This window comes from Anabrus simplex, chromosome 6, assembly GCF_040414725.1.
Source record: "Anabrus simplex isolate iqAnaSimp1 chromosome 6, ASM4041472v1, whole genome shotgun sequence".
Taxonomy (NCBI): domain Eukaryota; kingdom Metazoa; phylum Arthropoda; class Insecta; order Orthoptera; family Tettigoniidae; genus Anabrus; species Anabrus simplex.
In genome coordinates, this window is record NC_090270.1 from 71,711,231 (window position 1) to 71,736,764 (window position 25,534).

The 25,534-nt window shown below is 38.7% G+C and overlaps 1 protein-coding gene across 1 annotated transcript in view; it reads right to left on the minus strand.

Annotated features, from left to right (window-relative positions):
* The window catches only part of LOC136875509 (ubiquitin carboxyl-terminal hydrolase 31), a 360,598-nt gene that overhangs the window by 29,250 nt on the left and 305,814 nt on the right, over positions 1 to 25,534 (minus strand). Inside the window, exons 2-10 of the mRNA XM_067149057.2 lie at positions 22,144 to 22,386; positions 17,892 to 18,030; positions 16,409 to 16,553; positions 14,322 to 14,442; positions 9,125 to 9,306; positions 5,834 to 5,939; positions 5,578 to 5,718; positions 2,551 to 2,836; positions 618 to 875 (exon numbers count right to left, since the gene is read on the minus strand). Of these exons, the coding sequence (XP_067005158.1) occupies positions 618 to 875; positions 2,551 to 2,836; positions 5,578 to 5,718; positions 5,834 to 5,939; positions 9,125 to 9,306; positions 14,322 to 14,442; positions 16,409 to 16,553; positions 17,892 to 18,030; positions 22,144 to 22,386 (1,621 nt within the window). The remainder of the gene's footprint in view (positions 1 to 617; positions 876 to 2,550; positions 2,837 to 5,577; positions 5,719 to 5,833; positions 5,940 to 9,124; positions 9,307 to 14,321; positions 14,443 to 16,408; positions 16,554 to 17,891; positions 18,031 to 22,143; positions 22,387 to 25,534) is intronic.

Genomic DNA, 25,534 nt, shown 5'->3' on the forward strand with positions numbered 1-25,534 from the left:
TGAGCGACTTGTTTGTTAATTGTTTGCAGTTTAAAAAAAGGGGAGAAAAGAGATATAAAAATATATAATTTTAATTTTAAAGCTTTTAATTAATCTTTTGATCAAAGTAGATAAACCCGTTCATGCCCGCACCTTCTTTCACCTCTCTGTTCCACGAAAACTCCGGAACGGAAAGAAATGACAATGGTACAATATCTGTGGTCAACAACGATTTGGTTATGCTACTTAAGAGAAGGAGGGGTGAGAACAGATGAAGTATAATGTCATAGCTTTCCCAACATTTCCTACTCAATTTACAGCCAGTTCACAACTTCCTAAAAGCCAGGCATTTGGATAAAACCTAAAGCATTCCATATTGTATGCTACAGATGTTCTCTGAGGAACACTACTCAAACAGCCTGTCAGTGCATTTAACTTTCACACAATATAGGTAATCAGGAAGTAGATTATACCAAGCAAGTCTCTGTGGATCTGAATACACTTCCCCATTAGCAACCTATCCTTTATAGCAATGAAGTTCATTTTATGTAATGAGTTAAAGAATGTCACAGTAAACATTATTTGTAGTCTATTTACTAATTCTAATTGACAGGATGTAACCACAGAATGTAACTTACCTTTATTGCTCAGTTCTTCTTGAGACTTGCTTGTGCAATGATTGAATGCTGGCATTCTGTAGACCCAATGGTCCAGGCCTGACCCTGAAGAGCTAGTAGATGCTGCAGAACTTGCAGAGTAACTTCCTGTAATCAGTCCACGCCGCTGATAGAACAGGATATAAGCTGCTGCTGTCACCAGATTGGTATCTGACACAGGCTCAACACGGGTGTCGTCAAATGCATACCACTGCGTGTCATATGGGTTGCGGCAGTAAGCTGCATAGAAAATATATACCAGTATATCTTTAGAACAAGCCAGACTACAATACAAACATATTACAGGGTTGGGCAATGTCAAGAATATTATTTTACTGATGATGATGCAGAAAATGTAAAATAGGAAATTGTGTAGAATATGTATAGTTGTTTAAGAATGCTTCCATGTAGACACAAACCCTGTGGATACCCACAACAAAATAAGTTAAACTGTTTGAGAAAAGAGTACCTACAAGGAACTTATACAATACCATGTTTTCTTTCTTTCTTTTGTTCTTTCAGCAACTGTACAATATTATTTAATTATTATGATTTGAAATCAATGCCTTAAACCTAAGGTAAATTTTTACAATTTCTTATTTTATAATTTGAACTTTTAATAATCCACACTAGTACGTGACCTCCAATAACTAGCTAGTTGTACATGTTTGTTGCACCTAGTTGAAGTCTGAGGAACCTTTGCTAGGAATTCTCCGATTCAGCAGGTATTTCAGTATACCGGTAACTCATCAGCTAAGATCAGATTTGCCAACACAAAATTTGATAGAGTAAAAATGGAGACCTAAGAAAATTGACTCAAATTTGCCATATTCAGGGACAAAATAACATTACACAGGTTAACAAATGACCAAGATTAAAGTACAGACTATGGCTCACATCCTGTAACAATTCCAGTAAAGTCATATTGGCCAATTTTATTCTGTACTTGACATCTGTTCGGCATGTACTACATGTACTCAACACAACATAATTAGGTGAAAGTCTACTTCAAGTACAATACATCATGAAAAATAAATATTCACAATTCTAATCCCTATTAATATAGAATTTCTTTATGTCACAATCTTGAAAGACCTATGAATGACATGTTCTTAAACTCACTGATTATGATTCCTGTTTCAAAGGGCAAAAAACAATGTGATTATCAGCACAATTAACAGGTTGTAAGAATCTTTATGGAGTCAAAATCATATTGGTTCATACTGTTTGAATCAGTGTTGAATTCAAGGTAGGTACTGGGGGCAGAAATCCCCTCAACAGACCCAAATTATTATAATCCAGCCAAACTCCAGTAATGTCTTGAATTTGATTTGATTTTTAAAATTTTTCACAACATTTAGTTAGAAAATAGCTGTGATTTAGTATGTATGAATGGTATGGGAAACTTTTAAAATATTAGTATTACATTTTGTGCCTATGACATTTGTATCCCCATTCCCACCGTTGAACTTGGTATTATTAACTTCTGTGTGATAGCCTGTTTGAAATCCGAGGGGGTGAGAGATTTATTTGTAGTGGAAGAGTGGGAGAGTCGAGCAGAATGTTTGTAAAACTCTGAGCGGTATGATGGGCAGAACGAAAAGAGAGTGAAAGTCATTGAAAACAGCTGGACAGTACCCATGAAGGACTTCTGAAGGAAACAGAGGTCTTACATCTTTCATAAACAGCTGGTACCAGAGGGAAGGAAAGGATGGCTGGAAGAGGAGCAGTTCCTAGTAATCAGTTGTTCCGCTTGATTTGAATTCTCTCCAGTATTTTTTTAATGGATTGTATGGATTGAAAATACAAGGTACCTGAAGGAAATAAAAAGCCATTTTTGTACATATATATATTACAAAATAGATGTGTACTGGCACTTTTAGAATAGTTAATGGCTTTTATATAATAAATGTACCTGTGTAATGTCCACCCTGCAAGTCCTGCCCATGATGGTTGCAAATGGCATACAGATCATAAACATTATCATCAGGCCGATAGGGTGCTCTGCGAGGTCGTTTCCATGGCGACCATCCTAGCCCCCCGAGGACTCCTCCTGTTTGCGGTCCATTACCTGGTGACCCCACCACTCCAGGTGGGCCAGAAAGAGGTAGCCTGTTTGCAAGGTGTGGACTCATATCGAAGCCATACAGGGGGAAGTCCACCAATGTAGTCAACTTAGCCGTGGAACGCTGTTTTGATGACTAAAAATATAAATATAAAATACGTTAATACACTGCATGGAATACATAAATATACACATTTGTATTAATCCAAACATTTTCTATGCATATGACACAGGAACAATAGTAGGTGACAAACTTTCCCCCACCCCTCTTCAGCTGCGTTCTTGAAAAAATTGTGAGGGAATGGCGCAAGGATTTGGTCAATTTGGGTGTCCAGAGTGGCGCCTACCTGGGTCACACGAGGGAAGGGCTGACAGAAGATTCTCGCCTTTGCAGATGACATGGCACTGACTGCTGAATCTCTGGAAATGGCATCAATTGAGCTTAATTGTCTAAGAAGACGAGCGGCCAAATGAGACTCAAAGTGTCACTGGAAAACCAACTACTTCACTAACATCAAAGAGCCTAACAAAGAGATGTCACTAAAACAGGGCAGAATTAAGTGAGTGCAGAAATTTAAATATCTCGGCAACCAGACTGAACTCAACTTGTCAGAGAAAGCAGTCAATTGAAAACACCTACTACAAGTGATGGCCGTCTCAAAATCTGAAGCTCAAATGCTACACAACAGTCATCCGCCCACAAGTGTGCGTCATTAATAGAAGAGGTTTAATTGAAAAACAGAAAATTAGAAGAATTCTGAGAAAGATCCCCTAGGCCGGGTACTGGAAGATGGGGATTACCAGAGATGTCATAATTCCAAGCTCTACTCCCAGATAGAGAAGCTCTCTGACCGTGCCAGGAAAAAGAGGGTAGTTTTCTATGGTCAAGCGGCAAGATTGCCTCCCAACAGATTGACCAACCGTCTATTCACTTTCACAATGTTAAAAAGAGAGTTACGAGGTTCCACCTATTCCATACACAGATATAAAGTTGCACAAACTTATGTTACAACATGTTTAATTCGGGACCGGTTTTGACACATATTTGGTGCCATCATCAGCCGATTGAAAGAGCAGGGCAAAAGGTATTCAATTATCAACACACATAACACAAAATATATGACAATGTTCACACTCTAAAGGATATATGTAAAAATGTAACACTTTCATGAAGATGAAATAATCAACTGAAGTTCATAAGCAACGTGACAGTCTTGTACACTCCTACTTTGAGTGTTGAAATCACATATAATGATGTTGAATTTATGGATAAGAACTGAAGGATACATGTAAAAATGTAACACTTTTCATGAAGATAAACTTTTCAATTGAAGTTCATAAGCAACGTGACAGTCTTGTACACTCCTGCTGTGAGAGTTGAAATCGCACATAATGATGTTGAATTAATGGATAAGAACGAGTTAAGGGACTTGATTCAGCACATTAAATCTTGAGGGTTGCCTTGTTATATTGTGATAACAAGGATCTTGAAGGATGTAGCTTGTGTACAGTTGTTGCTAGGCAAGGAATAACATGCTTTTGTTTTATCAGCATGTCCAAAGGTGGATAGCAACATATATAAGCTCCTAAGAAATATTGTAGGACCTAAGTTCCTCAGTTCGATGTGGATATATGAAATCTATAGAAAAAGGGAAAATTAGTTAGAAATAAAAAAAGGGGGAAATCGTTAAGTTAAAAACAAGTAATACCATATTTACGCGAATAATACCCGCACATTTTAAAAAAAAATTTGGGGCACGAAATTGGGGAGCAGGTTTTATTTGCGTCAATGTTGGCATTACTTTTTCAAAATCAGCCTTTCTAAATTTAGGGTGTGGGATTATTTGGTGGCGGGTATTATTCGCGTAAATACGGTGGCAGGGATTATTCGCATACATACCCGTATTTACAGTAATAATACCTGCACATTGTTAAAAAAATTTGAGGCACGAAATTGGGATGCGGTTTTTTGCGTCAAAGTTCGCATTTTTTTTTTTCAAAATAAGCCTACCTAAAGTTACGGTACGGGGATTATTCGCGTAAATACAGTATTATGAGGCTCACCTTGTTGAGCTTGCCGTAGTGGCTAGATGTGTTTAGAGGAGCTAATAAATTAAGTATGAGTGGAAGTAAGGACAGATAATGAGCAGAGGTAGGAGAAGGGGGAGGGATTAAGGGATGTGGGGGTAAGGGGAGTTGTCTAAGGTTGATCAGGGGGGCATTGTGGTAGGGGCAAGTAGCGCGAGAAGGTGTTGTGTATGATGTGAAAGATCGACCACACTTTTACATCATCTAAATGGTAGAAGCTACCCACATACCAAATTTCAAGCTTGTAATATCCACCAAACATTCTGAACAGATGTACATAATTATACACAAATTTTGTCTGGCTCCTTTGGCTGAATGGTTAGCAATGTGGCTATTGGTTCACAAGGCACCAGGTTCTATTCCCGGACAGGCGAGGAGTTTTAACCGCATCTAGTCGATTCCTGTATATCGGGGTCTGGGAGTATGAGTTACTCTTATCATTTATATACAATACACCACCCTATCAACCATCACAGAAACATGCAATAGTGAATACATCCCTTCACATAGGGCTGACGTTGGCATCAGAAAGGTCATCTGGCCAAAAAACTGGGCGAAGTCCATAGCAAATGCTGACATCATGATGAAGAAGAAGAAGAAGAAGAAGAAGAAGAAGAAGAAGCATATAAACACAAATTTTTCCTGTTATTATATAGATTAAATAATATGCTTGTACATAGATTTGACGTCCAAAATCTCCTCTTCTTACTAAGTTAAATTTATCAATAAAAGAGATCTATAAAAAGCTAAAACAATTACAGCTAAAATGGTGGATAAGTGGGTACTCACCTGTCGAAAGCGTTTCAGATGAATGACAAGAATATCAGGCAATGACCACAATCCTAATTTCTTGACAACTTCCTGCTTACGATTACAGTATGGACAGTGCCACGCATCCTCTGGTCCCAGCACTTCTGCTTTGGTGTATAACTACAAGAATATTGCATAAAATTGTCAAAGTCCACACAACAGCAAACAAAATAATCCTATAAAACTGGTAAACAGTTCAATGATCAAGTTAACTCAGGAAGATACATGAGCTTACCTCAAAACACTCCTCCAAAGTCACAGCTCCACCTTGTTCAGTATTAATTTTAAGCTGTTTTACACTTGCATGCTCTTCCATTTGATCACTGTCATCAGCTATCACACTGGAAAAAGAATAAACCCATACTGGAAAATGTAATACTAACCTATGTATAAATTAAAAAAAAAGAAACAAAAAAAAAAAAAAAAAAAAAAAACACAACAAACTGAACTCTTAAAGTATTCCAAACATTAGAGCCCCTAAAGGATTTCACGGCCGGACTCAATACAATCAAAGTCTTCCGGGCTATTCTGCCGCTGTCTACTCGTCTCATTCCTGCCAGATGTTTCGACTAATGCTCGTAGTCTACTCCTCTAGAGCACAGGATTAAACCACAGCAGAACCGGAAGACTTCGATTATAATAATGCCCCTGATAGACAAATCTAGTAATCTAACCGTGAAGCTAAAAATGATGAGGTAATTCCTTTCTTTTCCCTGTGGCTCACAGCCTACTGTTGCCCTTCTTTCAATATTACAGCAACTGGTGACGTAAGTGTTAAACTCCTTAACCCATTCACATACCATTTAACTGAACTTATTTATGCCTTGGTGTACCATTTATTTTCAATACTTTGCACGATATTATCACCGACACTGAAAAAGCATGCTTTACAGCAACGTAATGAGAGGAAATATCCAAACTACTGCCAGATGTACTTTGTGAAGTCTTTATGAATATGGTACGTCATTAAACAGTCATATTCGTGCATCGTCACCTTGCACCGGTGGCATTCAAATGAAGATTCCTTCCTCAGACCCCGTGTCACACAGACTTTGGATCTCCGTGATGGGATAACCTTCTTCAATGTTGGGGGTATTTTGGTCGGAAAGTGACCCCAGTGCCTCTCTTGAAGTCTCAGTGCTGTATCTCCAGAGCTTGGGTGCCTTATTTTGGATAGTCAGGCAAGGTCACACTTGCCAACTGCTGTTCGGCCAAATTGATCCAAAAGGTGGTAAAGCCTACTTGATTCTTTTCAGGATTGAGGAGGGGATGAATGATGTTGGAATTCAGAAGTGTCATGTCAAGCATGTAGAAGTATATTTTTTGTATCCTTTTACATACTTCCTCGTCAAGGGGAATGATGCGAGTCCCTGCTCATGGGAATTAACACCACCCTTTCCGCAGTTGTAGTCAACAACAAGATTGGGCCTGAACGTCTTTTTTCCATCATACATTACCACTTCAAGGTAATCTGGCCTTCATTTCATCCACAGATACAGGAAACCAGTGTTCCTTTCCAGATGACATTACCCTATTTATATCCTCGGCAGCCGATATAAGACATTTACCTGCATAAGCATTGCATTGGTTAAATGTTCCCGAAAAGTCTGCTGTTAGAAATTCGTTCACAACTTTTAGTTCGTTCGGGAATTGTCCTAGGTGCCTTTGGAAAATACTATTTCACCAGTTGCGATGCATGAATGATACTCTGGAGTATTACTTACGTGCTCTCAGTTCCATTCCCTACAGCGTAAAACATGATTAGAAGCCGCTGGTACGGCATCAGTTTTAGGCCTAAAATTAAGTGACATATTTGACGGCAAAACAGCACTTTGTTCACCCCTACCAGCGCTAAAGTTTATATCACACGAACTACTTTCACTACTTTCCATATCCACCAAATTATTCGTCGCTTATTTCTATATCAATGTCATTCTCTTCTAAAAATTCCCATATAATCGCTTTGTCACTCAACATGGAGGCAGCCATGATTTCGCTTACAATGAGGTTGCTAAGATACTGGTTATTCTTTCCGTGAAATAACTGCACAGACATGTTTATCGAATATGTCAATGGAATAAAAACAGTGATTCTATCTGTCAAGAGATTACCTTACAAATATAAAATCCTTTCACAAAGGAAACCGGCTTGGAGCGGGTCCGGAAATAAACACTACACGCGGACGGAGAGATCCGTCTTTGTACCGGAGTGCAGTCGAGAGCCAGGACGGAGAGATCCGTCAAAGTACGTCAAGTGGTTAAGCAGCAAGCAAGTGGTTGCTTGCTTCCCTTAGAATTGGGATATTAGTCATTTCTAACAAATGGTATACTGTATTATTGTTGTCATGTCTGCAGTGGAATGCATAACAACTATGGATGTGAAGCCTGGACACTTTACCATCGTGACCTGAAGAAACTGGAACTCTTCCATCGGCAGAAACTTAGATCCATCATGAACATAAAATGGGATGACTACATAAGCAATGTGGCAGTTCTTGACAAGGAGCATATGAACAGTATAGAAGCCTTCGTCATCATTCATCGGCTTAGATGGGTTGGTCACGTCCAGCGTACGAATGACAGACTGCTTAAACAACTTTTCTACGGCGAGACAGGTCATGGCAGAAGGCCTCAGGTGTTCCTTTGAAACGTTATAAAGACCATCTCAAGAAGACAATGAATAGCACCAACATAAATGTTAACATCCGGGCAACAACTGCACACAACCGTGTTCTTTGGCGCAAAGCTACCGCAGAAGGTGTCACACTGTTTGAGCAGGCACATCACAGACAAGAAACTGAAACCAATGAAAAGACCCGACCGCGTCCTCCATCCACACTTAGATGTGACCTGTGTGGCCGCATGTTTCATGTGAAGATTGGCTTGATCAGTCTTCAGCAACATCTCCACAGAGCCAACAGACTTTAAGAAGAATTGCAGGAGAAAAAAAAAAACCTATTCTCAGAAACGAGTAGCTGCCACCGCAGACGATTAGCAAATATATGTAGCTTAAGTCTCAGAGTAATGAACAATAATAGCATTTTTTAAATAATTAATGGAGACTGAAGTAATTAAGAGAAAGTAAAATAAATACTCTCATCCTTATTGTTATTCAATGAGAGCGATCACTCAATTTCCATTTCTTAGTCATTTCATAGCGAGCAGACAGGTTAGTGCGCAAGAGGTAGCTTTCAACAGTGAACCAACAAATAAGAGTAGGGTAAAAACGAGCAAAAATATTCTCTGCAACGACCTGCTCAGAATTGTCAAGAGTGTTGTGAGCCCCAAAACTATTCCATCTTAGGAAAGGTAGACATGCCTTACTTCTTTATTAACACACTGTAAAAACACAGGATTATACTAAGCAATTTAACAAATAGGTCATAACTAGGACAAAAGTAGTGTTTTACATACGGATATTTCCTATTATACTACAGAAATCAGTGGATCAGTGACAGAGTGTCAACCACACAGAGGATATATTACTATATGGTAACACATGATACAACCAAACTCTATACACACACCTTTCTTTGGCCTGTAAATCCCACTCAAGTACCAGCTTGAGATGAGGTGGTCCAGCATCATCTTCACAAAGTGCAAGAGCTTGCTCTACAGCCTCCATATACAATGGATGATCCAAGGTCGGATCTAAATATGTTCCAGAGCCTCCCAAACCGTCCGCAATGCGCATGCGGAACAGAGGAATCTGAAAATCACAGAGTGAAATTACACAAGTGGCAAAAGAATGAATTTCTTTCAGGTTTGTGAAATTACCTTGATCTCTGTCAGGTCTATCCATAAATACTATCAATTCTGACATTACCCAAAAGTTTTTAGACATTACTATAACATATGTCCATATTACAACTTTGTCTAGACAAGTCATTCCTTAGATAAAACCTTCCAATCAGTAGTAACATAACAAGACCTCCAGAATTTATCTACAGAGAATATGGAGCTTGAGTTGTATTTATTTTGACTTTTTAGTGAAAAACTACAAAAATTAGTAATGATCATAGAAGCGCATGAATAGAAAACATATAAAATATGTAGGTGTTACTAAGCTATACAGAGAACAGAACTTTCAGCAATGAAATATACTGTTTTATTTTTGCATTGAAACTCCTTGGGTTGCAGTCTTGCAATACTTCGGCTATCACCTTCATTGGAATAGCACAGTTACAGACCTATTGATTGTGCACTCTGTGATCAAAAGTACTATTCAATACGTTTGAGTGTACTGTTCTGAGGAATTTATCTAAAAACAAGTGCACATAGGTTCAATAAAATGAAAGTGATAACGTGAAAACGATAAAATTGTGGTGATAAGCAGCTGTTGATTTAATGAAGTTCCTGATATTCTTAAACCGGATTGGTCATTGGAGCTATGAGCTGAATACAGTAGTCATATTAATGTCTATTAATGTCATGTTATTTCAACAGTTTTTATTGAATTTACATGTTCCACAAGGCAGTGAAAATTGCTGGTTTGATTATCCTCCATGGGTGACCTAAGACATAATGGTTTCCAAAACAGTGCAGGAACATTGGTTGGGGTGCTAACTGCAGAAGGGACATTTCAATACATTTATAGTTAGAAGTGATAAATTTCATTTTAAGTTCCATATTGAACTAAATATATTAAGAAAATTCTTGGTAAGAATTTACATAGTATATTCAAGACAATAAAATCTTACCAGTTAAATTAAATGGCCTGTCAAAACAATATGTTTAAAGGACGTGTTTCAACTTATGTTAAGGTCATCATCAGCTTGATGTACAAGAAATTAGACATACATATGAACCAGTCGGGAGTAAGAAAGAAACCAAAAAAAGAATTTTACAATATACAATTACTACTAAATTTTGTTACATACAACAAGTTCCATATTCAGTTCCATATTGATATCAACTATACATATGCAAGAATGCAATAGTTTATCTTTTCAATACAAAGTATATTCAGTGAAAAATCACATGATATAAACTTGTAGAATATGTTTCGTCCAAATATTGGACATCTTCAGCTATTTGTTATGTACGGATTAAACATAATTGAATTAATCTTCTATGATTAAAGAAGGGAAATTTTAATGCCCTCTATGCTGAATATCATGAAATGATTCACCAAGTTACTGAGTGCGGGCTGATTGGCTCGGATGGTTGAGGCGCTGGCCTTCTGACCCAACTTGGCAGGTTCGATCCTAGCTCAGTTCAGTGGTATTTGAAGGTGCTCAAATACGTCAGCCTCGTGTCGGTAGATTTAATGGCAAGTAAAAGAACTCCTGCGGGACTATATTCCGGCACCTCGGTATCTCCGAAAACCATAAAAGTATTTAGCGGGACGTAAAGCATATAACATTATTATTATTATCATTAAGTTACTAAGTTACACCGCGTTCTCTAATAGATTAAAATATCAACGTTGTCATTAAAATTTTTGACATTAGGTTCACTGATGTGAAGGAATCACAAAAGTCTTTTGTGCTAAACAATATTGTAACATCTTCATAAAAAACTTGTCAAGAACACTGATGACACTGTTTCTTGATGAATATGACCATTGTTCAAATTAAAATGTTCACACAAACCCCTCTGGTCCCGTTGGAATAGTCTGTGGCCGGTCTGAAGTCATGCCTGTATACAACTGTTTGGATGCGCACTACATGAACTTTATATAATAACAAGAAGTTATTTTATAATTTGATCCACCTAATCAATACATTAAACACATACAATTAGGACCTTGTCCTTATTAAATTGTTCGTTGACACATTATTTAAACATATGGTACATGTTTAGCCTTAATTATGTAGGCATCATCAGCCTTGTTAGGTGGATAAAATAATAAAATAACTTATTGTTATTATACAAAGTCAAATATCATCAATACGGAACCAAAAATGATTTATATCACTGTAACTACATGAACTTGCCTACTGAGAAGCAGCCTTGTCAAGACACGGTGGAGAGGAAATAGAGTAAGGGACTGGGGTAGGCGAGGTGATAATGAAACTTAATAAGTAAGGGGATGAATCCTTTTGTATGTTATGGGAGTTAACTTGTCTTTTAATCACTTTAAACAACTCATCAAAAAGAACATTATGTTTCTCGGAAATTTCATTCAGATTTCCTGTGGGGTTGAACCTCTGATCTATATGAATGAAAACATTTTCAAGAAATGTTCAAAAATCACCTTTTCTATTCATAGCAGTTATATGGATACCATTTTAAAGGAACTAAAAGGAAAAGGTAATAAAGATCTTCAGGCTCTGGTGTTTGCAGATGATGTGGCAATATGGGATGAAACAGAGTGCAAAATTATCTGAATGCACGGTGTAAGAAGTTGGATGATTATGGAATCAAATTGAACCCATCAAAAACAGTAGCACTGAAAATCAGCAGACATAATACAGATACAACCTAAAAATACAGGACCACCAAGTTGAAGCAGTACATCAATTCAGATATTTAGGAAGCGTAATGACTAGTAATAATAGAGCTGAGATATAAATAACAGAGTAACCAATGGCTCTAACTTTTACAGTATCGTTAGACACCTACTATGGGATGAGAAGGTCCCACAAAGAACAAAAATGATCCTGTACAAGGCATATTTCATTCACATCCTTACATATTCTCTGGAAACCTGCACACTAACATCAAAGAATTGTAGTAGGAATCAAGCCTGTGAAATAAATTTCTTGGAAGTGCCCTCCAAAAGACATGACTTGATCACGTGAAAAATGATGAGATCCAATGTACCCTAGGTCTAAATGAATCAATGGCGGAAAGAGGTCATCTAGACTTAAACGGTTTGGGCATGTTAAACGAATGAATAGCACAAGGATACCATGTGCTTATTTGGAAAAGAGAATGACAGGTAGACGACCAGCTGGAAGACCAAGAAGAAGATGGATGGACCAACCGAGGGAAAATGTGGAGAGAAGAGGATGGAATTGGGAATCTGTCATGGACAACAAAATCTTTTCTTGAACAGGCAACTTTGAAACACGCTCTTTTTCAATCACCCTACCTGGCTTGCTGGAAGGGCAAACTGATGATGATGATAAAAAATACACCTTTATTTTCAATGCGTAAAATATTGAGATCTTAACATAATGTGGAAAAAGAATTTTAGAAATCTGTCATGTGGGCGCTCATGGCACAAAATCTATTATATTTCTTAGCGTTAACATGTTCTTAGCGTTGACATGTTCTTGATATCTGATGTTAAAACTTCTGCCAGTCTGACCCACACTGCATACAGTTCAATTTATAAACTCTGGAATTTGAAAACATACCGTCACTGTTGACTACTTGAATTATGAAAGATTAAGGGACTATGTTGAAATTTTTCTTTTCATTCTTCAAATCTCTGACGAGTGTACTGAAATGTTTATTTCTAATTTTATTTATAATTCTATATATGAAATTTCTTTTAAAACTGTTAAGAAATGCAACTGAATATATAGTATTAATTTCTTTCTTGAAGTTTTTGTGAGACAGAGGAATATTAAAAGCCCCATGGACCACAATAAAAAGGTCACTTTTTTATGAACACCTGGATGAACGGAATCCTGTCTGATGGAATTTGATGTTTGTGTAGGTTTTCTAAAGATACTGAAAGATCTGTTGTGCTCATAGTGATTGTTAAATCTAGATAGTTGAGTGATTTATTGATTTTGGACTTGAGGGTAAATTTGATATAAAGATCTAAAGAGTTAAGTTGATCACGGATTGTTTTGCCGTTAGCGATCTGCTGATCTATTATTATGAAAATATCATGTACGTATCTCACTCGAAGACTATCTCAAAACTATTGACTGTGATCTGCTGATCTATTATTATGAAAATATCATCTACGCACCTAATCCAAAAACTACCAATCACGTCAAAACTATTGATTATTTATCACACTAGTTTTAAACAGTATCATTGGTCTTGAATGCTATGTTGAAATTTTTCTTTTTGAAAAAATTAGAAATTTTGAATATTAACCTTTTGACGATAATGCCGGCCGCATCCGAGTATGTTTTGACCGGTAAAAAACCTCTGGGGAGAAAGAATTCTTTTTTGAATTATATAAAAATGATTTATTATAACTTTGAGAGACTTTGAGACGCATGAAAAGACATTTTGGATCGAGAAAACACTGTCATTTCAAAACTTTTTTTAATATATCACCTTCACTAATATCTCCATTTAGTTCATCTATAATATCATTTACTTGTGTCCAGAAACTCCACAACATCGCTTGTAATTTACAAAAGAAGAAATATTCAGTTATATTTACGAAAACCAAAAATATTTCTAGCTACGAAGAGCATAAACATCTATTCACATCAGCAGCAATCGTAACACTGCTGTAACCTGCAGGCTAACGTCACGCCAAACTCTTACACAAACTCTTCCGTCAGAGACCACCACCATACAGAACTAGGATTTGTACAGCGACTTGACATGCTCTATTGGTGAAAAATATCTAATTCCCTCCATGGGAATTTAGAATTTTCCACTATTTGAATAATTCAAAAAAGTTCCAAAAAATGCTGCCAGGTGTCATATTACGTTAGTAAGCAAAAAAGTTCTTAGTACTAGCTTAAAACGACAAATGCCGTGCTCCCTCCTGTGGGACCAAATGACAAATGGCGTGCACACTCTATTGAATGTCCTTAGGTGCACTCGTCAACAGGTTAAGCAGATGCACTGATTACTTACCTCTTGTGAGTTGACTAGAACGTCATCATGAAGAATAGTGTTCATTTCTTTGAGAATCAGTTTCTGCAAGTCTTCATACGATGTCTCACGACCAACTTGCATTGTGTACGGGCTACTAAACCTATAAAGGAGAGAAAAATTGTAAATTATTCTCAATGATCCAAACAAATTATATTGAGACCTAGAAGCCATAAGCTTAATGATATACCACATCTCATCCACATCCAGAATAACCTTTTCCAACATCATTTCTAATTCCAGTCCTCATAGAACGGATCAGAGTGTAAAAATTGTACCTTGAAGGCACACATGGAGGAGACAATAGTGTTTCAAAAAGCTGTAAACCTGACAGGTTAAATTCTGACAACAGTACTAAACACTGAATTTCTGTAGGGAAAAGTAAAAGAGAGATGATATGGGACAGTTTCTATTAACAACATTAGAGATGTAACATCAGAAAATTCTAAGAATTATGTCTATTTTCATTCCAGGATCCCAAGTCCTCTCAACATTGAGCACAGAGGCATATCATTTTCCTGTGCTAGGTGACTGGAGGATTAAGGGAACTTACTTCAAACCTAACTGATAGGTTCGAGAGACTCTTCTTTAAGCAACACCTCTTTTAATCATGGAAATTGTTATGCATTTTTTGAAATGTGAAAATAGACCTTTAAATGTAATTTACTCCCTGCCTGTCATAAGAGGCAACTAAAATGGGTAACAAGAGCTCTTAATTTGGGAGCATGGTTTTGGCGACCAAGGGGCACTTGGACGAGTCCTCGTAATGCTTCTACTTACTTGTTTCAGGCTCCTCACTTTCATCTACCCTATCCAACCTTCCTTGGTCAACTCTTGTTCTTTTCTGACCCTGATGGTATTAGATATTGAGGCCTAGGAAGTCTTTTTATTTTCACGCCCTTCGCTGCCTTTGTCTTTCACTAGCTGATACCTTCACTTTTCTAAGTGTCGGATCTCTTCCACTTTTTACCTCCGATTACTGTAGACAGAGGATGGTTGCCCAGTTGTACCCTTAAAACAACCTTTATCTGAAGGAAATTCTAATCCTATTCATGCGCTCGCCTTAACTTTCACTTCTCCGAGTCCTGTCACCCCATACAGCAGCTGTGTGCAGACAATTGGGTTTGAATACATTGCCACTGGCTTCACAACACACAATGAATATTCCTTGGTTCGACTCCAGAGACAGTCCAGTAACTCACACAGCCACATGCAATGAACAACTAAACAGCAACAGCTCAACAGTATTCAACAACAGGACGATACAACAGCGAATATTAACACAGGTCCAATTGCCCTCACACTCACAGTAACTGCTTCAATCGCTGACTCATGGCAGTCCTCAATCCACAGAAGCACACACATAGTATTCTAAGGCAGTACAGTCTTCTGTCCTGTATGTAGTCTTCAGTCCGGCTATTTGCTGGACTCTCCAACACAACCACCACAACTCCTTGTTCAGACCTCAGTGGGACACTAGCGACACCCAACACCTCTGTCGCCCTCAGCCCAGCCACCGATCCCCAACACACGAGTCTCACACTGACTTCAGAACGGAGTCCAACACTGGCCGTGAGTCCAGCACCAACAATGACTGACTGTCCGCGGCTAGCCTCTCATTTTATAGCTCGGGTGAGGTGTATCAGAATATTTGCAACGTGGCGTCTCCCAGAAATTCACTGGTAAAACCAGCCGACGAGAACAATATACCGAAAGGCCGACCACACCCCACAGGTCGGATGGGAGATCTGCGGTCATCTGACTCACTTGCCCCGTGCTGGAAGTACCAAAAGGGGCTACCATGGGGCTGATACGTAACAATACATATACTTTGCTCAGTGTTGTATTTACCGGACAGAATAACTTACTACTACTACTTTGTTGTAACAAAGTAATTTGTGAGGGAGAAAGCTAAAGCTCTCGCCAGCACTCTAAAAATAATCAAAAAATAATAACACCGCCACTGCTTTCTGAAACATTACAGAACTGCTGCATTATCAATTGTCTAACTTGCTTACTTTGATAGCACAGAAGAGTGATAGAAATAAATGAAATCAATGACAGGTCACCTGGCACACTGGTCATCCAGAATGAGCAGATTCACCCAACAGAGAAGAACATAGGCTCCGCTATCTTCCGAGGCTTCCTTCAGCTGTGGTAACTCAAGGCAATAAACCGGATCTGTCTCCTTGATGATTGACAAAGGTTGAGAATCTGCAAGGGAAACATGAAAAACCAAATTTATAGTTAGATTTTTCAACAATCACCAAGAATATTTCACAAAAATAATGAAAAATGACATCAATTGCCATTTTCTCTTTATCTGTAATTTTTCCAGCAGTCAATCAATATCAGTTCTTCTATACTAATTTCATCTCAGCCCCTGATAGCTGTGGGTGGAGGCGGTAGAATAACATTCACGATATCCCCTGCTTGTCATAAGAGATGACAAAAAGGGGACTACAGGGGCTTTTAACTTGGGAGCATGGATTGGCGACCACATGACCCTTAGCTGAGTCCTGGAATTGCTTCCACTTACACCAGGCTTTTCTAACCACAACGGTATTAGGTTTCCAACGCCTAGGGAGTCTCGTTTCCATGCCTTTCGTGGCTCTCATCTTTCTTTGGCCAACACCTTAATTTTTTTATGTTTTAGACCCTTTCCATTTTTTCCCTTTGATAGTTGCTCAGTTGTAACTCCTCTTAAAACAATAATCACCACCAGCACCACCTCACTTCTGCTTCCCAGCTTCATCAGGAGGGAAGACATCAACTCTCATTGAGGGGGCATCCGGACAGAGCTTCATTATGACGTGGGATATAGAAGATAAAAAGAAAGCCAGATAAAGACAGGAAAAGGGAAGATGTAAAAAGATAATGATGAATACAGGTGATTAAAGACTAGGAAGAGAAGGAGGAAAGGTTTCCAATGGGTGAATATAAGAAATGGAAAGGAACACACAAGCGTCAAACCACGTCATATATAGAGATATGGGAACACAATTGTAACACATAATATGATAGATACAATGAAACGTAAGCGAAGGAAGGAGAAGCAACAGAAAGAGGAGAAAAGGGCAAAGAAGGAAAAGCATCTTTAAAAAAAACAAAAACCAACTTTCTTCTTGTCAACCGCTTGTCTTCTCAGAGAAGATCCTTGTCCTTTTATATTTTCATGTTTCTCTTCATCTCCTCTTTATTCTCCTTCTTCCCACACTGACCAGACACTGTGTTTATCCTGTAGTATTATATATTCCTATCTCTTTATAGATGACATGCTTTGACACTTGTTTGTTCCGTTCGATACTTTCAACCAATAGCATGTGTTGCTTTTATGGAAAGATATCAGGGTTGATTATACATTTCTCAAGACATTTCAATTAACTGAAAATTTCCTCAGAAAAATCTAACTTTGAGTTTCATATGCACAGTGTTATGAATCTTAAATGCTATATCAACCTGACTGATTTGTTGTTAGAAGGTATACCCAAGGTTCATAAGCCCTGTATGGTTTCCTTGTAGCATTAAAGGAGTGAAATATAATGAACTTACCTGAGAATGTTCGGTGAAAGCCAAGATCATCAACTTCTGTGATCAGCATGTGAGGTTCACAAATACCCGTGTCTGACGCCAACTGTTCGCGGAGATCTCGGATTTCAGCATGGATAGATAAAGACAGCCCAAGTTTCACCTGACATGAAGAAAAAAATCACATGAGAAACTTCACTTGATTCAAAGGCATTCAAGAAGAGTGAAAGATCTATCTAAATATATAAAAATGCCCCTCGATAAAAATAAAATTAAAACATTATAAGACAGTGGTTCAACCAGAGATGACATACGGAAGCAAAACTTTTTAAAGTCACTCAGAGAAATATAATCGACAAAATCCTAAAAGTAGAGAGATGAATAGCTAGAACATGCATACATAACTAATATAATTTTTTTGTTGCTATTTGCTTTATGTCGCACCAACACATATAGGTCTTATGGCAACGATGGGATAGGAAAGGGTTAGGGCTGGGATGGAAGCAGCCGCGCCCTTAATCAAGGTACAGCCCTAGCATTTGCCTGGTGTGAAAATGTGAAAGCGTGGAAAACCATCTTCAGGGCTGCCGACAGTGGTGTTCGAACCCACTATTTCCCGGATGCAAGCTCACAGCTGCGCGCCCCTAACCGCATGGCCAATAATACAGTAATATCAAAGAGATGGACAATGGTGGATAGTGCCAAATGAAGAGGATCTCTTTTTCTGGTCACATTTTGAGGACACCAGAAACCAAATTATCACGAAAAATTGTAGAGAAACTCTGGAATCTGAAGCAACAAGTAGAATGGATTAAGTAAATCAGAGAGGATGTGGAAGAACTAGAAATAACTCTGGACAATTTACAAAACCAAACAAAAAATTTTAAAAAAAAATTGTGAAAGTTAAAATAAGATTTAAACCAAAAATAGACAAATGAAGGACAATGAAAAGCTACTAGGCAATTCGCAAAGATGATGACCAGGGAATGATTGACTGCAGTGGTCCAATGAGGCAGTAATAGCAGAAGAAAAAGAAAAAGAAGGTGTGTATGGGTCCACATCTCTTCCTAAACCACATGAGCAATTTCAACAAACCTTGGTACACATACAACTTACTATCTGGAGAAAGAAAACACAGTGCGGTTAAAACACCACTCCTGGTAAGGGTGGGGAGGGGGTGACCCAAAAATAACTGAAAATAGTGTTCAATTCATAGTTATCTGGGTCGCTGAGATGAACTGTGACATTCCAGATGTTATTTAAGTCCAAGTTCAGTCGCCACCAGCATGGGGGTAACAAGGGGTGAAATGAATGCGTGTACCTTCCAGCATGACTCTCAATGATAGTTGGTACACACGTGACTGTGAGAGCAAGACACCCCTACCATCCTTAGCGAAGGGGGCGAGATATAAAAATAAGTGAAAACAACTGATATTAGTATTGAATCCATAGCTTTTGGGGTCGCTGAAATGAACTGTGACAATCTGGAATCCGTGTAAGTCATAATTCAGCACCAGTTGGAATGGAGGTTGAGAAGGAATGAAAATAAAAAGTCCAAAATGGCCAAGATTCTGGATGTATGTTCCAGTACAACGTTTAACCAAACTTCGTACACATACGACTTTCTACCTAAAAAAATATGGCGGGGATAAGACACCCCTAGGAGTGGGATGGGGAGGGAGGCATGTGAAAATAATTGAAAAAGGACCAATTTAGTGTTGAATCCATAGTTTTCGGGGTCATTGAGATGAATAGTGACTCCAGATGCCCCTTTAAGTCCAAATTCAGCCCTCATAGGCATGGTGGTGGGAAAGGGTGAAATTTTTTCCTAAAATGACCTATTTTATGGATTCATTTGTGTATGTTCCAGCATAGCTCTCAACCATACTTGGTAAAAAATGACTTACTATCAGGAAAAAATAATGTGGGAGTAAAAAACACCTAGGAATGGGACGAAGGGTGACATGTAAAACTTATCGAAAAAACCTATATTTATGTCGAATCCATAGTTTTTGAGGTCACTGAGATGAACTGTGACACTCTGGGTGCCGTTTAAGTCCAAGTTCAGCCGCCACCGGCATGGGCCGATTGGTGACAGTTCAGATGACAGTTGGAATTGTGTACGTGCAATGCGTAAATACATACTGTTATAACTTACTTTTGTTATTTACTTAAAATGAACAACTAGTTCCCAGACAGTCTGGGCTGTTTCAAGGACAAAGTTTAAACCTAAACACACAACAATAACTCTAAATCTACTAAAGAGTTCGTAAAAATATTAATCAAGGACACAATAAAGAAATCTATAAAAATCACTTCAAACAGGTAATACAAATCCTAAAATTAAACATTCGAAAAAGGACCTGACCAGAGCCAAGTACTACAGCTAGTACCTTATGAGGACACGTTCGGTTCGCCACGTGCAGGTCTTTTCATTTGACACCCGTAGGCGACCTGCGTGTCGTGATTAGGGTAAAATGGTGATGAAGACGACACATACACCCAGCCCCCGTGCCGCGTGATTAACCGATGATGGGAAAATTCTCGACCCTGCCGGGAATAGAACCCGTAACCCCTATGACCAAAGGCCAGCATGCTAACTATTTAGCCATGGAGCCGGGCAGTACTTTATAAACTTCAAGTACTGAAGTGATAAGTTACTACCATACATGCTGACATTAAGTTTTGTTTTTACAATTTGATTTATGTTGCACCAACACAGCTAGGTCTTATGGCGACGATGGGATAGGAAAGGGCTAGAAGTGGGGAGGAAACGACCGTGACCTTAATTAAGATACAATTCCTGCATTTTGCTGATGGGAACATGGGAAATCAAGGGCTGCCGATGGTAGGATTCGAACCCACCATCTCTTAAATGAAAGTCCACAGCAATGCAAATCGAAAGCGTGCGACCACCCTTCACATCAATCCCAGGTCTTCTACATTATTTAATCTCAGCCCTTGATGAGTTTGTTTCAGTTTCTCAGCTTCTTCAGGATGGTGAACAACAACACACACTGAAGGACGACCTGGACAGATCTTCAGGTTTGATGCAGGAAACGTAGAAATATGGATAAAGACAGGAAAAGGGAAGAAGCAAAAATATAAAAATGAATAAAAGTGGATATATTCACCAGCTGTAAAATACAGACTGGCATCAGTTACCGACACACACCGATTTTTTAATGATTTCTTTATTTCACATAATGTGTTGCATTTGTGCCTCTTTTCTATAAACAATACAGATTTGGGAAGTAATTGAGCAAAAGCAATCGAATTACTTGTAACGAATACTTTATTAGTAATTTTTACTTGTAATCATCACCTTTTTACAGACAACTTCTTACTCGTAATTCACTTCTTGAAAAATAATTTTAATTGTAACATTCTGGTAATCGACATACATTGTATGGAAGCAGAAACGGGGAAAAATTGCATGATGATGATGATGATGATGATTATGATGATTATGATGATGATTAAGTGAACAATTTTAGTTCTACTACAGCGGAACCAGTAGCTTCACCAGTACTTTCTTATCTCCAGGAACGCGTAATGGGATATACAAAATGACACGGACAATTATCAATACAACAAGTATTTGAACTAAAGAGCTTGTTCGAAATGCTGGTGTGTTTCACTAGCTGACTGTTGTTTGCAGCTGGTGAATATATCCACGGGCCGATACACATTTGATTTAATAATGTCATATACCGTACTTCATTTCTTCCTCTCATATTTAATTTCTTAAGATGAACACTAACCTCCTGCGGGTGGAGGAATCGAATACACCCACGGTATCTTCTGCCTGCTCTGCAGTAAGAGGCAACACTGCTGCCTGATGTCCTGCCCTCCCAGCTCACGACCTTGGGTCCCAATTGGGCCCACCATTGCTCAACCATCATCCTTTTTCAATCCTGACAGTACTACATTCGCAGGATCCAGGGAGACTTCTGTTTTCCTGCCTTCTATGACCCTTCCCAATATAATCACCTCTCTAGGAGTCTGAACTGGAACAACAAACTATTTTCTTAACCTCCAGTAGCCAGTTATCTAGGTACATCTCGTCAGGCAGATTACATTCCTTCTGAAAGAGATAATTTAATTTCTTACTTCCCTTCTCAATGAGGCAATGAAGTCCAGTTTAAATTTAGGTTTACCTACATAATGTTATCGCTGATACCTCATGGATCGTTTAATATTACATGTACGTCTCGTAATAAACGATTAGCATTAAACAACGCAAAAAGATAAAACATTTTTTGACGAAACTTACTTGTCGAGGTTGCTGGGAGGTATACAAGACGGTGACATACACAGGCCTCCGCTGGTTCTGAGGTACAGGTACCGACATACATAGGAACGGATCAAAAGTGTTGCTCTGGCGTTGACATCTCGGACAGGTGAGTGACGATCTGAACTGAGCTTGGAACACAGCGTGGACGAAGCTGTTGTTACAACGTACATGGTTCGCTAACGTCTCCGCCGCAACAACCTCGTCAGGTCGGCCAAAGGAATTCTGCAAGAAAAAAAATTAAAATAAGTACATGCATCATAATCCAAGTAATACTGTAACACTTCAAAGATTCATACAAAACGTTTTCGTAGTACATGTTAACCACCCTTTACTCCGGTACTGAGGGGTTGATATCAATATCAAGTAATAACAAGAACATTTTTTCTTAAGCTTATTAAATAAACCAAGAATTTATTGAGATAATTACAAAATATTCATGGTATTATTTCACATTTTATTTACGGCATGATTTTTTTTTTTTTTTTTGCTAGTTGCTTTACGTGGCACCGACACAGATAGGTTTTATGGCGACGACGAAACAGGAAAGGGCTAGAAGTGGGAAGGAAGCGGCCGTGGCCTTAATTAAGGTACAGCCCCAGCATTTGCCTGGTGTGAAAATGGGAAACCACGGAAAACCATTTTCAGGGCTGCCGACAGTGGGGTTCGAACCTACTTTCTCCCGAATACTGGATACTGGCCGCACTTAAGCGACTGCAGCTATCGAGCTCGGTTACGGCATGATTAGGGCTCAGGATATGAAGAGAAAAGTGTAAACGGAGGAACATGGATATTCACCGAACATGTAAATGCTAAGGACTGTATGTTTTGAACTCACGCATAGACGGTTACAAATAACATGTATACAGGGGAAAATGTGAGCTGACAGAGCAGCCGGTTTCTCAGGCGGGTGATCGGGGTCCGATTCCTACTATCAGCAATGTTTTTTGTAACATAAAAATACACGTTTTAAACGTTGTAGAATTTTATCGACTTTGCTGCAAGAAATGTGCTTCCGGTCCGAAGAGCATACAAAAAGGATCAGACTGCGAAACGAGCTGTTGGAACAAAGATCTGACGCGTGAACAACGAGACGGCATCCTGCAAGGAAAAGTTGGGTGTGGGCAGTGACCGGAAAAGTACAAGAAAAAGGGAACTGGGTTTATTGCAGTTACCGTTTTACTCAATTACTATTACACATTACTTTTCCAGCAAATAATCACTATAAATTACTTCACAGCCGGAAAATCAATGACTTGTGCATGGGGATGAATTGATATAATAGCTTTAAAATAATTGAAACCACTTTTTTTAGCAAGTAATCACTGACATTACTTCACAGAACGCCAGTCTTAAAGGAAACCACTGACCTTTTTTGTGCATAGAGATGAACTGATACGGTAGTTTGATAAGAAAACATATAGATTTTTTTTATTATACTGTAGAGCCGTTAAGTGTATTTAATTACCCTTCTTCTTTCTGTCCTCCTTCCAAATTTATTGTGGTCGGCTTTTGTGATGGATTTGGTCCAATTTTACGGCCGAAAGCACTTCCCGACGTCAATCTTATGTGGATCTTATGCGTGTTTCTGTGGTGGTTAGTAGTGTAGTGCCGTGTGTAGAAAAGAAGTGTATTAAGACGAACACAAACACCCAGTCTCCGAGCCAGAAGAAATAACCATGCGCATTTAAAATCGTTGACCCAGCCGGGAACCGAACTCGGGGCCGTCTGAACCGAAGGCCAGTACGCTGACCATTCAAGTGGCTATTATCACTAAGTGAGACTAAACATGATATTTTTTCATTTTTAAATTAGTGATTAAGCATTTCAAAAATTTTGCCATTTAGTTTACAAAATGGTTGGTTCTTTAACATTCTCACTGAAGCCTCAACCTCTTGGGGAAGTACATCTTTGCATTTGTTGAAAAGACACTCAACGGGAAGACTTAAAGGAATGGGCTAATTGTATTTAATTTTATGAACATCACCATCAGTGACAGGTATTGTAGGGCAAGTCTGATGTAGTTGGAAGTACTTGTGTGGTAAGTAAGTATCTCACCCAGCTCTGGTGAAGGTACTGGTCCTGCTATAACAGTAGAAATGAAAAAGTTACTTTCACCACCACTTCATGTTTTCGCGTTTCTGCTTCCATTCGATGTATTGTATACCGATTACTGGAATGTAACGATTGCAATTCAATTTCAAGTATTAAATTACATTTTGCAGAAAGTAACTACAAGTAAAAATTACTTAAAAGTATTCGTTACAAGTAATTCGATTACTTCCCAACTCTGGGTGTGAGAGTACATGGGACTTGGAGATGACAAAGACTACGTCTCATGTGCGATGATAGAACAGCTACCACTTTCGCAGAGGTTTAATTGGATCCATTGGTACTATCTGAAGAAAATACACAAAAAGTAGCCCAATCACATTAGCCATACAATGCGAATATGACAATATATTATGATATGAAGCTTTAGTTTTTAATGTAATTTCACATTATTTTGCCACTGTCTTTTTTATAGCTTTTTTCATACCCTGGTGGGCGTAAAGGCGTGCTCGGCTTACCCGGAAGGACGTGGGTTCGAATCCCCGTCAGGAAATTGTAAAGTTTAAGAAACGAAATTTCCACTTCCATAGGTGCACATGGCCCTGAAGTTCACCCAGACTACACCAAAAATGAGTGCAAGGTTAACTCCACGGGGCAAAGGCGGCCGGGCGTAGAGATAACCACTCCACTCCATCAAGTGCCAAAGTTACGGTTACCTTCCACCCCTGCAAAGGCCTTCATGAACTGTACGGAGATGACTTAGCTTTTTTTTCTTCCTTTTTTGTGGGATCGTGGGTGTGAACTGTACCGGATATGTGAACTTGGCCCTATTTACGGACTAGATGCCCTTCCTCCCTTTTTTTTTTTTTACAATTTCCTTTATGTCGCACCGTCGCAGATAGGTCTTATGGCGACGATGTGGCAGGAAATGGCTAGGAATGGGAAGGAAGCGACCGTGAATCAAGGTACAGCTCCAGCATCTGTCTGGTGTGAAAATGGGAAACCATGGAAAACCATCTTACGGGTTGCCGACAGTGGTGTTAACGTATCCACAAAGACGCACACAAGATGCTGTCAGTTGGTACAATGAATTTTATTTACATATTCACAAATTAATACACACATAACCTTACCGTATCACAAAACAAAAACACTTCACTTGTAGGATATCAACAAAGCCGCCAACTTTAAACAGTTGACACCTGACACCGAATACCACAGAGGTTACACTTTGCAACAGATAAAACACATGACTACCGATCAATTCAACATTGAGACTGCCTGAATCGGCATGTCAGCCACGTGCAATGTACGGAATATT